Source organism: Podarcis pityusensis (genome assembly GCF_964106645.2).
Source record: "Podarcis pityusensis genome assembly, chromosome: 11".
NCBI lineage: Eukaryota > Metazoa > Chordata > Lepidosauria > Squamata > Lacertidae > Podarcis > Podarcis pityusensis.
In genome coordinates, this window is record NC_138036.1 from 50,926,874 (window position 1) to 50,942,541 (window position 15,668).

At 42.7% G+C, this 15,668-nt stretch overlaps 1 protein-coding gene across 2 annotated transcripts in view; it reads left to right on the top strand.

Annotated features, from left to right (window-relative positions):
• CDC42SE2 (CDC42 small effector 2) overlaps positions 1-15,301 on the top strand; it is a 100,288-nt gene extending 84,987 nt beyond the window's left edge. For both annotated transcript variants that reach the window (XM_080973287.1, XM_080973288.1), the window contains exons 3-5: positions 6,459-6,560; positions 10,703-10,819; positions 12,906-15,301. In XM_080973287.1, coding sequence (XP_080829413.1) covers positions 6,459-6,560; positions 10,703-10,801 — 201 coding nt within the window. In that variant the 3' untranslated portion in view covers positions 10,802-10,819; positions 12,906-15,301. The remainder of the gene's footprint in view (positions 1-6,458; positions 6,561-10,702; positions 10,820-12,905) is intronic.
• The last annotated feature ends 367 nt before the right edge of the window (positions 15,302-15,668 follow it).

Genomic DNA, 15,668 nt, shown 5'->3' on the forward strand with positions numbered 1-15,668 from the left:
CCCTCTGATCTGGACCCCGGGAACCCCTCTTTGCACGCCTGATCCCACCTGGCTTGCAGATCCTGGCATCGCGCTTCTGCTTCGGCAACTGTCTTCTGAGAGACCCGTACTGCAACGGAGAGTTCAGCGACTGCGTTTTGCAGGGTCGTTATCTGCTCCTCAGTAGTCATGTCTGCCAAACTTCGTGAGCTTTGCAAAAAAAAATTTTGCGGTTTCTGTGGGAGGGGACTTACTGTCAGGGCTGCCTCAAGTCTCAGCTCACAAAAGACCAACGCCTATCTCTTCTTATATACAAAAGTGTTTATTGCAGTTCATTGTTTGCTTTACATCCGAGGCGCCCAGCCCTACGTCTGTTACGCTTAGACCGCTGAAGTCCCCTCTGAGTCAGTCCCTCCCCTGCACCAGTTTAAGAGGCTTGCGCTGCTCCACCTCTTTCTCTCTTTCCTTTTCCGCAGGGTCTTCCTGCCCGCTGGGGTTTCGCCCCTCCTGGATTCCTCTGACGCGGAATCCCCAGACTGCTCTTGCCCCCTCCTGCGGGCTTTGGGACCTGGCCCCTCCTCCGGGCTCCCTGTACTTCCGCGCGCCTCTACATTTGAACTTGGCGCGCGCGCCCAACCTCTAACCTTCCTTTTGACAGCTACACTACTCCCTTCACTACTCCCCTCCCCTTCCGGGAGGGTGGCTTGCTCCGACCTCCCTCCCTTCTCTGCTGCCGGAGCTGCTTCCCCTGATACACTGGAACCTCCACCCCCTTCGCTGCACTCTGGCGGGGAGGCTGGTCCTAACGCCCAGCTGCCACTTTGGGATCCCCCGCTGGCCCCCTGCTCCTGACACGTTCCCCCTGGGGCTCCCCTGGCCTTGACCACCGGCGCCCCCTTCTGGGAATCCTCTGATTCGCTGGAAAGACTCATGGAATCTCTTGAGTCATTGTCATCCTCTTCCTCGCTGTCCTGGGACTCATCCCCATCGCTCTCCATCTCCTGCCTACCCTGTGCCTCTGTCCCTGAACCCCTGACAGATATATATATGTATATATATATATATATACACACACACACAGAGAGAGAGAGATACTAGATCCTATGCATATTCTAGCAGTGCTCTGTGGCGGTGTGACGTTTGTGTTTAGCAGCTTTAAAACGGAACAACTTCAACTAGTGCCTCGGTTGCCATAGTAACTGGAGCCTGTAGTTTCAAAGGTTCACCTCATGTATGGGTAGAGAAATTGTAAAAAAAGAGAAGGCGATGACTTGCAAAATGGCATGACTCCATGTTTTGAAAAGAAATTTCACTGGGAAGACATCTCACCTCCCACCCCCAATTTTGATCCCAAACAAGTGTATGAATTAACAGTTTTTGCACGGGATCAGGCAGGCTGGGGTTACACAGCATGGCCAGTTGCCCCCCCCCCAAAAAGAGGACATGAATCACACACATACATAAAAGGGAATCAAAGAGAACACCGATTTGTTTTTGCAAGTGGGAGTAGCTATAAACCACAGGATCATGTAGAGGTAATAACAGAAATAGGTTCTCACATTAAGCCTGCTAGGTTCTGTAGCATCTAGACTCAGAACCTGGTTGAAGACCATAGCTCAGTGGCCCAGGTTAAGCCCTTGATGTCTTCAAGTAGAGCTGGAAAAGACTGCTGCTGAAACCCTCAAGAACCACTGCCAGTCAGTGTACAATACTGAACTAGATGGTCTGACCTGATATAAGCAGCTTCCTGTTTTCATAATATAGCCAATGGGGGGGGGGGGGACAGGTTATGAAACCCTTATTTCCAAGATGATTGTTGGCAGTGGAATGCCCAGGGGATTCTTCTTCTTCTTTGGCGATAACTCTTAGCCGAGTAAGATTGTCTTCCATGAACACAATCTTAACAGTGAGTCCGTAAGTGACTGTGGAGGCCACACGTCCTTCTACAGTGGGGACATAGGTTTCCAGGTGGGAGTTGATCGTGGTGAGGGTTTGCCAAACATGCCTTCCTCTTAGCACGTTTCTCATCCTGAGTTTGAGCGTCTTCAAGGTCTATGACACCTTTGGTTAAGGCTATTCTTCAACTGGAGCGCTCGCAGGCCAGTGTTTCCCAGTCGTCTTTGTTTAAACTACATTTTTAAGATTTGCCTTAAGAGAGTCTTTAAACCTCTTTTGTTGACCTCCAGCTTTCCATATTTAAGTTTCGAATAGAGTAGTTGCTTTGGAAGATGATAATCAGGCATCCGCACAACATGACCAGTCCAGCGAAGTTGATGTTGAAGAATCATTGCTTTGACACTGGCGATCTCTGCTTCTTCAGTGTCTGTGGCACAGACCAAACTTCAATTCAGAGAACTTCCTGCTTTTGTGATCTCATTGTTCATGTGGATCTTAGCCATAACCACACAAAAACCTGTGAATGATATATCCGTGTGGATGCTTAAATGCCTTTAGTGGTGAGAAACATATGCAGCTTCAATAACAATCCTACTGTCAGGCTGCGTAGGGGAAGTCTCTTGAGTCTGACTCATCGGTGCAGACTGAGGGCAGATGGGAGAGGGGGTTGTAAGTGACTGTGAAGGCAATTCTGGATCCACACGTCCTTCCATGGTGACCCAGGGGATTATGACTGTCCTATCTAGAGCATAGGGACATGGGTGGCACTGTGGGTTAAACCACATAACCTAGGGCTTGCCTATCAGGTCAGCGGTTCGAATCCCTGCAACGGGGTGAGCTTCCCATTGCTCGGTCCCTGCTCCTGCCAACCTAGTACTTCGAAAGCACATCAAGTGTAAGTAGATAAATAGGTACCGCTCTGGTGGGAAGGTAAACGGCATTTCCATGCGCTGCTGTGGTTCGCCAGAAGTGGCTTAGTCATGCTGGCCACATGACCTGTACGCCGGCTCCCTCGGCCAATAAAGCGAGATGAGCGCCGCAACCCCAGAGTTGTCCACGACTGGACCTAATGGTCAGGGGTCACTTTACCTTTACCTTTATCTAGAGAATAAGTATACATGCTACGCTAGCAAGATACTTGTGTTTGTGAAATTTGCCCCCATGAGAGAGTGATGGCCACCAGTCAGTCACAGGTCAGCAGAGTGTTCTTGGGCTTCCTGTTCTGCTTCTGGGCTTCCTGTGGGCATCTGGTTTGTCAGTGTGGCAACAGGATGCTGGACTAATTGGGCTTTGGCCTAATCCAGGAGGGTCCTTTGGTTATCTGAGCCTCTTGGGCTTGCCAATCAGAAGGTCAGCGGTTCGAATCCCCGTGACGAGGTGAGCTCCCGTTGTTCAGTCCCAGCTCCCACCCACGTAGCAGTTTGAAAGTATGTCAAGTGCAAGTAGATAAATAGGTACCGCTCCGGCGGGAAGGTAAACAGCATTTCCGTGAACTGCTCTGGTTTGCCAGAAGCGGCTTAGCCATGCTGGCCACATTACCCGGAAGCTGTACGCCGGCTCCCTCAGCTAATAAAGCAAGCTGAGCGCCGCAACCCCAGAGTCGTCCGCAACGGGACCTAACTGTCAGGGGTATCTTTACCTTTATCTTTAGGCTGGTTTTCCTCTGGGTCAGCAAGGGGAAATGTCTGGAAGACACCTCTAGCTGTGTGCTAGAAGTACTCTCTTGACATTAGAGCTGGGCAATATTTGGTTTTCAGCATTGTGATATATCACCAGCTAAACATGGGGCTATACTGATATATCATGAGATCTGAATTAAGGATGGAACTATGTAGAGACATTGGCTGGCTTCATGGTTTTCCCCACATTGCAATTTTTGCACACACGCACAAAATAGTGATTCGCAATATATTGCCAGGTCAAAATTATGAAACTGATATCACGATAGGGGCTTGAAAACGGTTTCGGATTATATATTGATATATCGCCCAACCCTACTTGGCATTAGCTTCAATAGTGTAATATTGTGTGGATTATTTTTTAAACCGCTCTCCTTTGTCCTCTCCCATTTGACAGGATTCTCGATAACATTCTCTTGAAGTGGCTAAAATGGAGAATAGGATGGGGGTGCAATCTTAAGCCCCCCAAATAAGTAAATTCCATTGACATTGATGGGGTCCACATACATGTACATGTGTTTAGGATTATGGGGCCAGCAGTTTTGTTTTTGTTTTGTAGATGTGGCATGTTTTGAGATGCTTAACATTCATGTTAAGGAGTCCAGAAATCCTGGTGTGTTAGTTATCCGGAATAAGTGGGGGGCCTGGCAGAAGGGCATGTGTGTTGTGGGCTCGAGTTCATTCCAAACATATTTTGCTTTTATGGGCTATGGCCCATGATGTATTCTCAGCTGTGGCTTTGATTTGCAGTTGACTCAACTGGGGCAGTGTTTGGACAGCAAAAAAATCCTGCTGATGAGACGTGTAAACTCCCACCCAGAGCTCTAGGTGGTCTTGCCATCTCATCACATACCAAGAGTAGGAGGATACTGACCCCTTTAAATATGTGATGGAGAGCAGGTTTATAGGGCCAGCAGTGAAGGGCTCAAGAAAACTCTTCAGGGCAATTGCATAATGTTTAATTTTTTTGGCTCTTAAAAAAAGAAATACAAGCCTAGAATTGTGTTGTTCAGATGAGACATTACCTATTTGATTCTGCTTCACTGATAGATATGAGAATATTTTGTATTAGATGTTGGAATGAAGATTACTAAACCGAGATTTCAATTCCATCTTGATAAACAGATTTCAAGAGAGGGAATAAAAATGAAAACAAAACTTAGAGGGAAAATCCAGTGTTAAGTTGTTAGAAAACAACTTAATTCTGTGCTAACACTGTAGGGTGACCTCACCACACATCATAAGAGAGTTGCATTTGTTTGATATTAGGAATGACATGATATTTGGCTCCATCTTAGAAAAAATGGAAGTCACGGGAGATTAAAGTTTAATACGCTATGCTTTCTCAAAGAGAGCAAGCTGTTCAAATAGGTGTGTTAAGTGGTAATTAAACAAAGAAATTAGCTGTGATCCTTTAGTTTAAAACATGATGATGAGGTACCAGTACTCTTCTTACCTTGATAAAAGTGCCATGGGTGCAAACATAAAATGACTACCAATGGCAGCAAACCTCCCCCCCCCCAAAAAAAACCCCCTACTCCATACCAGTGAGTGCAATCACAAAAAGTACTAGTAAATATCTAGTTCAGACAAGGAATTATCATGCATCAAGTGAAAGCAAATTAAACACATTCATACATACAACAGATTTTCCCCCAGACACATGATGATGATGGTGGTGGTGATGATGATTTATTTGTACCCTATCCATCTGACTGGGTTGCCCCAGCCACTCTGAGTGGCTTCCAACATACATAAAAACATAATAAAACATTAAATCTTAAAAAGCATAAGATTCCTGTTTTTCTTTTTAAACTCTCCTCTGCGCTCAACTGTTGACCTCTTTTCATCGGCCCTTTGGCAAGTTACAGACTTGTATAGAATATGTATAGAAGGAGAAAGGAAAGGAGTCAGGCACAAGAGGAACATTTGATCTAGATTATAAACAGAGTACAGAGGGACACGGGTGCGCTGTGGGTTAAACCACAGAGCCTAGGGCTTGCCAATCGGAAGGTTGGCGGTTCGAATCCCCGCAACGGGGTGAGCTCCCGTTGCTCAGTCCCTGCTCCTGCCAACCTAGCAATTCGAAAGCACATCAAAGTGCAAGTAGATAAATAGGAACCGCTCCGGCGGGAAAGCAAACGGCGTTTCCGTGCACTCCTCTGGTTTGCCAGAAGCAGCTTAATCAAGCCGGCCACATGATCCGGAAGCTGTACGCTGGCTCCCTCAGCCAATAAAGCGAGATGAGCGCCGCAACCCCAGAGTCGGCCACAACTGGACCTAATGGTCAGGGGTCCCTTTACCTGTATAAACAGAGTTAGAATTGACTCCTCCTTGATATACCTTTGCTGACTCCTGTCTTGCACATGCATCTTATACTTGCACTTATAAACAATTACAAAGAAATTAAGTTATGAAATATGGACCACGGAGAAGTCAGCTACCCAAATGTGATACGAAGATTGAGGACACCAGAAGTGTACCTTCTCTCTGGAAAAGTATATGAATTGACCTGGATGGCTGATAGAGGCAAAGTGAGCCATTTAAAAACATACCATGGATGGTGATTTCAAGCAAGAAGATGAGTTCTGAACTAAAATACATTAAACTCTTTGCAAGCAGTTAAAATCAGTGCTTTTTTTCTGGGGGGACGCAGGGGTACGCATATCCCTAAACATTTTGTGAATCTTTGTACTTTTTGTGTATTTATTTTTCCCGATTTGAACTTTAAAATGGTGGTTTTCATGAGTCAAAATGAGCGTACCCCTAAACATTTTTTTTTGGAAGGAAAAAAAGCACTGGTTAAAAGTAAGTTTCCAGTTGCATTTATTATTTGGCTCATGCTTCATATTTAAACCTTATTTCCCCTTGAATGAAACTGGTGTCTTCTTTCTCCTCTTTCAGAAAAGACGGCGGCGAATCGATCGGAGTATGATTGGTGAGCCAACAAACTTTGTTCACACAGCTCATGTAGGTTCAGGAGATCTCTTTAGTGGAATGAATTCGGTAAGTTTTTGCCAGGAATCCTGCAACATTTTATTTTATTTTTCCAGCTTTTTTCTTTTCTTTATATTTTATACATTTATTTACATTTTATACATTTTTTTTGACAAAGTAATAATCATAAATAAATAAAGAATAAAAATGTGACCCCACTGCTGAGACCATTCCATTTTAACTATCCAACCTCCCAAACTTTCAACACCACTTGCGATGGTTTGACCCCTTTCCCTTTTAAAAGTACAAATTCTACAAACACCCTCCATATCTTCTCAAAATAATTTATCCCGCATATTCCCCATCTTTCCTTAATGGCACATTTTAATTTATCATTAATAGCTATATCCCACACCTCTTTATACCATTCTTCCATTTTATATTCCGCTTGGCCCTTCCATTTCCTAGCTATAATAATGTGTGCAGCTGTCAATAAATTTGTGAGCAAGTCCTTCATAGCCTGTGAACCTTGCACCCCATCCCTGCAGCATTTAGACTGTATCCTTGAATATGTATATTTTCTAAAACATTAAACAATTTAGATTTGTAGTCCACCCTATCCTAAAGATTAGAGATGTGACGTAAAATATTGCTTCAGTTTTTTTTGCAAAATGACACAGATGCTCAATTACTTATATTTTAATGCCAAAAATAGGTTGGATGCCTTTTGGCCACACCATTTTGCAGCTCTTACAAGGCAGTATATATTCAGGAGGGCAGGAGGGAATGCATCAGTACTGGGAAAAGAAGTAGAAAGGAAAACTCAAAGGTGCAAAGAATTGGTTAACTTATTCAAGCACCATCATTTCTAATTAGTTAAAGAAGTCTTCTTCAGGGGCAGCTAGAAAACAAATACAGTGGTACCTCAGTTTTCAAACGTAATCTGTTCCAGAAGACCATTTGACTACCAAAACATTTGAAAACCAAAGCAGTTACTTCCGGGTTTTTGGTGTTTGAAAACCGAAACGTTCAACTTCTGAGACGTTCGAAAACCAAGGTACCACTGTATATATTTACAGTGTAATCGTGCTTGTGTTCGAATAAGTGTATACATAGGACTGTAGCCTTGGTGTATCCTATTAAGAAAATTATGGATTCATTTATACCTTTAACACACCAGCATATCAAATATAAGAGTATTGTAGCTGATTCACTCAAATGAATAATATCAGAAAGCCTGTAACACGGACAACCTAAATGGCATTTTATAGATTGTTTCAAAGTAAGGGGGGTAAACAGTGTTGGAAACATAATATTACTTCTCTTTTCAAAACATTTGTAGTGTTGTCTAGTAAACAGAAAATGTTGTACTTTCTCCCCAAGAAGATGTCAGTCTGTAATAAAAAATGCATGTTAGAATACAGACAGCTTCAGCTTCCTTCTTGCAACCCAAAATGTTCTTTCCTATATCCCTTTTTACTGTACAAGAAACTCTTGTTATCATTTTTTTAATAGGCTCAAATCTGCCATGTAAAAATGTATGCTAACTAGTTTCTTCAAAGGAAAGGCTGAAACTGTTTCTTGAAAGGCCAAAATGTGTGTTTGCCTGCAGCTAGCTATCTAACCGTACAAGAAAAAAACCTAGGAGCTGCTAAACGAAGGGAAATAACACACACCACTGATAAAATTAACAAATCAGCTGTTCTAGAATTCTTTGATTGGCATGACCTTTGAAATATCCTGGAGAAAACTTGGATAGCCCTAGGTAGAAATCCCAAAAGTCACACATTCTTATGTTAACATAGTTCACTAGAAGCAAGAATCAAAAGAACTCACATCTTCACTGAGGAGGGCAGAGAGGTGGTGTTTGCAAACCTAGAATTGAGATGAATAATTGAGGTTTAGGCTGCACATATTGCCGAGCAGGTTTGGCTGTTAACTTGCTGCACAAGCACAAAAGGAACAAACTCCCTGTGTTTTTTGTTCCGCCAGCACAGCATTATATTTAAAATGCATTAAAAGTGTTTAAAGGTTGGAGAAATCCCTGTCCATTCCTTATATGGATTTGGAGTTTCTGTGAAGGCACGGGGAATGAGCTGCGTTGAAGTTACAGATCCAAATGCCTTTAAATCAGTGTTCTCTTTATCATCTCTTCATTTCATGCTGCTTGGGGCTCCCAGAATACATATTTCAGTTTTTAAAATAGCAAAAATAAAGAGAATTTTAAATTCCACCTTACAAAACAAGGGGCATACTAATATCTGATTTTACATTCTTGCCTTTTTAAAATAAATTATGCATGTACAATATTATTATTGTTGTAGCAAAGTGACTTCATGCTCAGCTGTTTTGCATATTTATTGCACACATAACTTTTTTCCCAATTTTCCCAAATAAGTTTGTTCTCCCTAAAGGTTGTTTTGATTCATGGCTTACAAATCACAGCAATAAATGCCATTTTCTTATATTTTTATGGATAAGCGTTTCAAAACACTTTTGTCTGTCTATTTCATCCTAGAAGAATTTATTTCATCTAACAGAATTGATATGTTAACATTCTGCTTAAATAAATCTGCTGTTAAGAGAGTAAGAGATGAATCAGTTGGAAGAAAATATGGGTCTTTTTTGCATAGCTATGTAGACATCTATTTTTAAGACATCTGTTGCAATGCATACATCCTGTGTAAGAAATTTTGGACTCTTATATGATATACACAATTCTATTTGTCTCTCCTGAAAAGAAAAACATTTTCTCTTTCTAAGCCATGTTTATAACTCAAGATCACCACATGTATATCAGCTGCAACATCAAATGATGTATAAAACGTTAATCCCATGCTGCAGCTACGAAGGACCAAAGGTCCCTTCGTATGTTACTCCCACAAAGTGGTGATCATGTGATCACACAGCTCCCCCTGGCCCTGATGTCCAGGCATTAGGCATGAGAACTCCCGTGACGGGGTGAGCTCCTGTCGCTCTGTCCCAGCTCTTGCCAACCTAGCAGTTTGAAAGCATGCCAGTGCAAGTAGAAAAACAGGGAAGGTAAATGGCATTTTCATGCGCTCTGGTTTCCGTCACAGTGTCCCGTTGCGCCAGAAGCGGTTTAGTCCTGCTGGTCACTTGACCCGGAAAACTGTTTGTGGACAAACAGCGGCTCCCTCAGCCTGAAAGTGAGATGAGCTCCCCAACCCCATAGTCGCCTTTGACTGGACTTGACCGTCCAGGGGTCCTTTAGGGACAGCATTGGTTTAGTAAAGAGATGTTATTCTCCTTATGGAAACTAAACAACTAGGAAAAGTGCTACCCATGTCAAATGTGTTAAAATGCCAGTAAACCTACCGTCTAGGAATGAACTTGTGCTAAATCGGGGCCTCCCTTAAAGAGGGCACGTATTGCGGTGAGACCTGGACAACTGACACCCTGTGTTGTGGGTGGGTACGATTGGTCAGCCACAACACCCGATTGGTAGGTGCCTCGAAGCTGGGTACAATCTGGCCAATGGCAGTCCAAGTGGTTCAAGGGACCTATTTATGCCCATGCATGTGACCCAGAGCTTCCTCTTTCAGCGCGTGCATTTGGAACACCCGCCCACCTCTCCCTACTTTTAGGATTTGTTGCGCTGGACCTTGCTATGCCGTCGTGTGTCGTCTGTCGTTGGGACAGGGGCACGGCAGGAATTTTCCCCACTTGGCTGATTGGCTGGTGCCATTTGGGTTTCGCCTGCCGCGTAGCAAATCGTCACAACTTGTAAGGTTGCGGATAGGCTCTGGTTCAGGTGATAGGGATGGGAGAACGCTCCCGCCATCCCTATGTTAAGGAATTCCGTTGAAGGAATCCAGGGACTCAATGGTTTGGTCAACCCCTGAGAGGGGGTTGTGCCCGTGCCTGAGTCCAGGGGGACATTTGGGTGGCAGAGATAGCCCGTTCCAGGCTTTCCACTTATCTGGGCATTCACCCTTGGCTGACCTATGCTGGTACCCTGGGTCAGAGCTACTTGCAACGCAGGGAGCTAGTCGAACCAGAACCTATGCAGCCAGTCACTTTCGGTAATCAATAAAGTTGTGGCCTCAATTCTGACAAAAACCAAAACCAAAATTTGTGTCAAGTGTGAATTTATTTTAGGGGGGAGGTTTCTGGGTCTGAACTTGAGAGGCCACCAGTTCATGGCTGACCGTACCCCTTTCTTTCCTACCCTTTTCCTGTATGTCTAGGTGAGTTCAATTCAGAACCAAATGCAGTCCAAAGGAGGCTATGGAGGAGGAATGTCTGCAAATGTTCAAATGCAACTTGTAGATACAAAGGCGGGATAACCGTGGGACATACTTTGAGTGAGTATTACAGAATTTGCAAATGCTGTTGCCGACTTTTCTCTGCTAGTAACAGAAAAGTAGCTGTTGTGCTCCTTTTAAGCGATTCTCTGTAAATACCGGTAGCTTGTTCATTATATTTGCTGCTAGCCCAGGAGCCGGATGCAAGAAATATGTGCCTGCAAATGTGTGTTAGGTATTGCGTGTCAAGGTCCCCAAGCCACCCCCCAAATAACTCACAACGCACACTTAATTTTTGTTTAAGGTTTTTGGCATAATTTTGGCCACAACTTTATTTAAATACAAAACCGTGAGTGGTTGTTTAGGCATTGGTTAAGACTATCTGTCCCCCCGCCTGGGGACAGAACTGACTTCCAGGCACCACCAAAAGACAGTGCGGGGGAAAGCAAGTCGGAGAGAAATGGAGCTGAGTCACAGACCCTCAATTCTCATCCGCATGCTCCCCGAAGGCTTGCCGGCCCTAGTCCCATTCCAGGGATTGGACGAAAAGATGGCAAGCCCCAGGATTCCTTTAACGGAATTCCCTTTCCGCAGCAACCATGGAGGGGCAGGCCCAGCCTATCCTAACCCCTCCTCCACCAATTTATAACCAATGCCTAACCACAACCTTACAAGTTGTGACGATTTGCTACGCAGTAGGCAAAAACCAAATGGCCCAGCCAATCAGCCAGATGGACAAAATTCCTACCAGGCCCCTGCCCCAACGGCAGACGACCCCATGACAGGCATAGCAAGGTCAATGCAACAACCCCTTACTCAAGGGCGGGTGGGCGGGTGATCTGTTGCACGCAGCAAAGAGAAAGCTCCAGGCTGCGTGCAGAGTATTTAAACATTTTACCCCTCCCACCAAAATTGCAACATAACTTTTACCCCAGCAACCCAGTGAACCAATCACTGCCCCAGGCCATCTTTAGAGACCCTGCCTGGTAACAGAGGGGTGGCTCAGCAGACCCCACCGCAACACGTGCTCTCCATGAAGGAGAACACGCTTTATGCAATGAGCGATAAGATCAAGTACTTCCAGTACCAATTATAAGAAAGAGATTTTGTTCGACTGATTTCGCACACTCGTCCGTCAGGAATTAGCTTTAGCCCTTTGGCGCTCATCTTTGTAGGAAATGTTGGCCCCTGAAGTTCTCTGTGGTACCAAAACGAGAACAGTTAAATTGCAGAGAAGGGGTAACATCACAGTTAAAGTATGATTGCATAAATAGAGCATGCGAGCATTTTTTTATTTCTGATAGCAGTAGGTGGTTTCATCAAACAATCTCCTAAGTTCCTTAGTTCCCAGCTCCCACACATGGCTTACTGCTGCTGCTAGAGGTTAGGAAACACACAATGTAATGATGTCTCAATGTGAGATGAAATTTGCGCTATGTGTCACAGTTTGAGAGAACACAGCCTATGGCTGCCATGTTCAGTAGTAGCTGCCTGCAAGCTACATTTCTTTCTTTTCCCACTTTTTATTCATTCTTTTATTTCTATTTTATACATTTATTTACATTTTATACACTCTTTTTTTTTTTTACAAAGTAATAATAATATATAAATAAGCATAAAAATGTGCACCCCACCACCGAGACCATTCCATCATAACTATCCAACCTCCCAAAATTTCAGCACCTCTTGCGATGATGGTTTGACCCCTTTCCCTTTTAACAGTACAGATTCTACAAACAATATCTCCTCAAAATCATTTCCCCTGCATATTCCCCGTCTTACCTTAATGGCACATGTTAATTTAGCATGAATAGCTATATCCCACACCTCTTTATACCATTCTTCCATTTTATATTCTGCTTGCCCCTTCCACTTCATGGCTATCATCATTCGTGCGGCTGTCAATAAGTTTGTGAGCAAGTCCTTCATAGCCTGCGAATTTTCCACCCCATCATAGATTGATAATAATGCTGCCTCTGGAACTTTGGTCAACTTTAACCCAGTGATTTCTGTTATCTCCTTATATATTTTTTTTACATATTTACACTGCCACCACATGTGAACATAATTCCGCAAGCTACATTTCTGCCCTTGTTCTGAGAATGTCTTGTTTGTCTTCTTACTCATTGTTCTGTTTTTTTCACAGATCCTTGTGAATATCTGTACCTTCTTTCCTGTGTTCCTCTATGCCTTGGTGACTGCTTCCTGTGCTCATGAGAGAAGTTGATGGTTCATCACCCACCCCTTGTGATTACGCCGTTGAAACATTCCTTTTCTGCTGTGAGGGTGACATTTATCAGACTGGTCTTGTCATGCTTTGCAAGTGGCAAGCTTACATCTCACTGCTACCAAAACATCTGTGGACATGTATTGGTTGGTTGAGTTGTTCTTTGGGGGACATTTTTAGTCTATTCTCGGCATTTTAAAACAACATTTTAAAGCGATCTAAACATGTAGTTTGTTGTTGGGTTGACCTCTTTATTTGTGCTCCCTCTGCAAGGCCTCATTTACGGCATTCTCATCGGTTGGTTTTTTTTTTTTTTTTTAATCCTTATTTCCTTTTCTGTGATTAGAAGCAAGCAAGTTCCTATTAATATGTTGAACCTGTCATTGTTAATATAATTTTATTATTTTTTAGGGAAAAGGTCTGGGACCTGCAAGCACAATGATCATTTCACACAGTCAGAAATCGGCAGAGTATATGAGCGCATGCTTTGTGAATTTGCTTGGTATGGTGGCCTGTTGGGTGCCAAAAACATTTTTTTTTAATGCTTGTTCTTGCAGATGGATGATATTATTGCTGATTAAAAAGTTTTGCAATGGCACCAGATCATGCTAATCTCTCTGGGGGAAAAGGTCTTGTATCTTTTAGCTGCTTTGGAAATACATCGTCTTAGGTTTTGATCCAGCTGATCTTGAAATAATAAAGAGAGCTTGCATTCATAAGGCATTTTGTTGTAAATGTTCAGTATATTTATTTGAAAGAGCTGACCTCAAGATTGTAACCCGGTGTAGTAACGTACATACTAAATGTTGTGGTTGCGCTTTGTCTGGTTAAAGAGGCATTGTTATGTTGGCTGCTTTTTTCTTTTCTCTCTCCCCCCATGTTTTTTTTTAAAAAAGCTTAATTTTAGGCCATTCCGGCATTGCCAGTAGCAGCATGTTGAACTGCCTGCAATATTATAGCTGGAATTTAGTTGACCTCTCTTAAGTAGTTGGCAGTTTCTGCGTACTAAATATTTAGGGGCCATGTAAGTTGCTGAAAGCAACATAGTAACCTGGCAGAAACTGGTGCCAGCGAAAACAACATACAGGGTGGCTTTTTGCTATATTGGTCAAGAAGCCTTTTGCTCAGGTTCCAAAGCATGTTCCTCTTTCACAAAGTGTGAAAATTGTGTTTTTTAATATTGCACTGTTCTTGAAATATTTCTGTAAGTGGTCCTCTTTTCTTTTTTCTTTTCTTTTCTTTTTTTCATCTTCCCCACCCTCATGCCCCCTTGGTCATAAGAAGCTGAAGTCAGTTGATTAAACACTAGCAAAATATTTTTTAAAACCACATTTAGAATGCTCCTCATACATTTTTAACATCTTAACTGGCAAGTGGCATTACTGAGCCTAATTGGAAAAGTTCTTGAAAGTGACAAGCACAGATAGACACAACACAAAAGAGAGAGAGAGCAAGAAAAGAGAATTTGCGGCATAAAATCCATTCATTTCCACATGGTTCATGCAGAAACGTCATGAAACTAGCATTGCTTTGTAGTTAATGCCGAAATATTTCTCTCTGCTCCCATTGATAATTTGTAATGGGAAGACACTAGAATGAAAGGTAATCGAAAAACAGTTTAAAAATTTTTTTCCTGGTACTACTGAAAGTATTAATATTTTTCAAAAGCTAATAAAACAACATCAATTGGATAATGATCCAAGACCACTGTTGAAGTCCCAATCTACCAAGGAAGTCATATGTCTAAACATCTCTGAAATGAGTAGAAGCAGTGGCTGAGCACATCTGTGCAAGGTATTGTTCCGCCTTCATTTCAATGAGCTAAGTCCAGAAGATGTTCCTGTTGCATTGATCGCATAGACTTTCTGAGGACAGCAAGGCTATGGGACCGTAATACGATTTTGTGGGGCAAAGATCCAATTTAGATGTCCCCTCAAATCTTCACTGACTGGAGGTGCTGATTTATGAGGTTGCACCTCTCTTTGACTGTTTGGGTCAAATAAATGGCAACTTAATGATAGTTATCTTAGTTCAATTGTGTACATTCTCAAAAATGCTCTTCAAAATATAGGATTTCAGAATTATTTTCACTTTTGTCCTTGCTGACGGAAAATAAATTTTTTGGAGCATTTGTTTTGTCTGGGGGGAAAAGTAATAATCTTCAGCTCAGTCGCCAGAAAAGAGAGACATATTTTTATAACAAACATACTTTTTTTTGTACATTATGTTCATTCTTAAATAATGTAAGTTCAATGTTGTCTTGTAGATATTAAAAGGAGAATATTGACTTTTGATTCAATAAATGTTTTCTTTCAGCTGCTGGTTTACCTATTTCTTTATCATAACCACTACCTATTGGTTTGGAGGGATCGGACCCTCAGGCCTTCAAAACACTGTTTCATCTTTTCAGTTTTAGTGCTTTACTGGAAGGTAAAGGTGGGGACCATATGGAAGCAGCTTTGTAGATTCTCTTTTAGATCACTATTTAACAAAATGTTGAAACCTGGAGCATTGCTATGGAAGATTTCACCCACTTTTCTCAAATCAGATTCTGTAGAAATAATTATATATACACCCTGCCCATCTGGCTGGGTTTCTGGGTGGCTTGCAACAGAACACCAATAACAATAATGAAAAAGGAGCAACATCAAACATCTAAAACCTCCCTAAACAGGGCTGCCT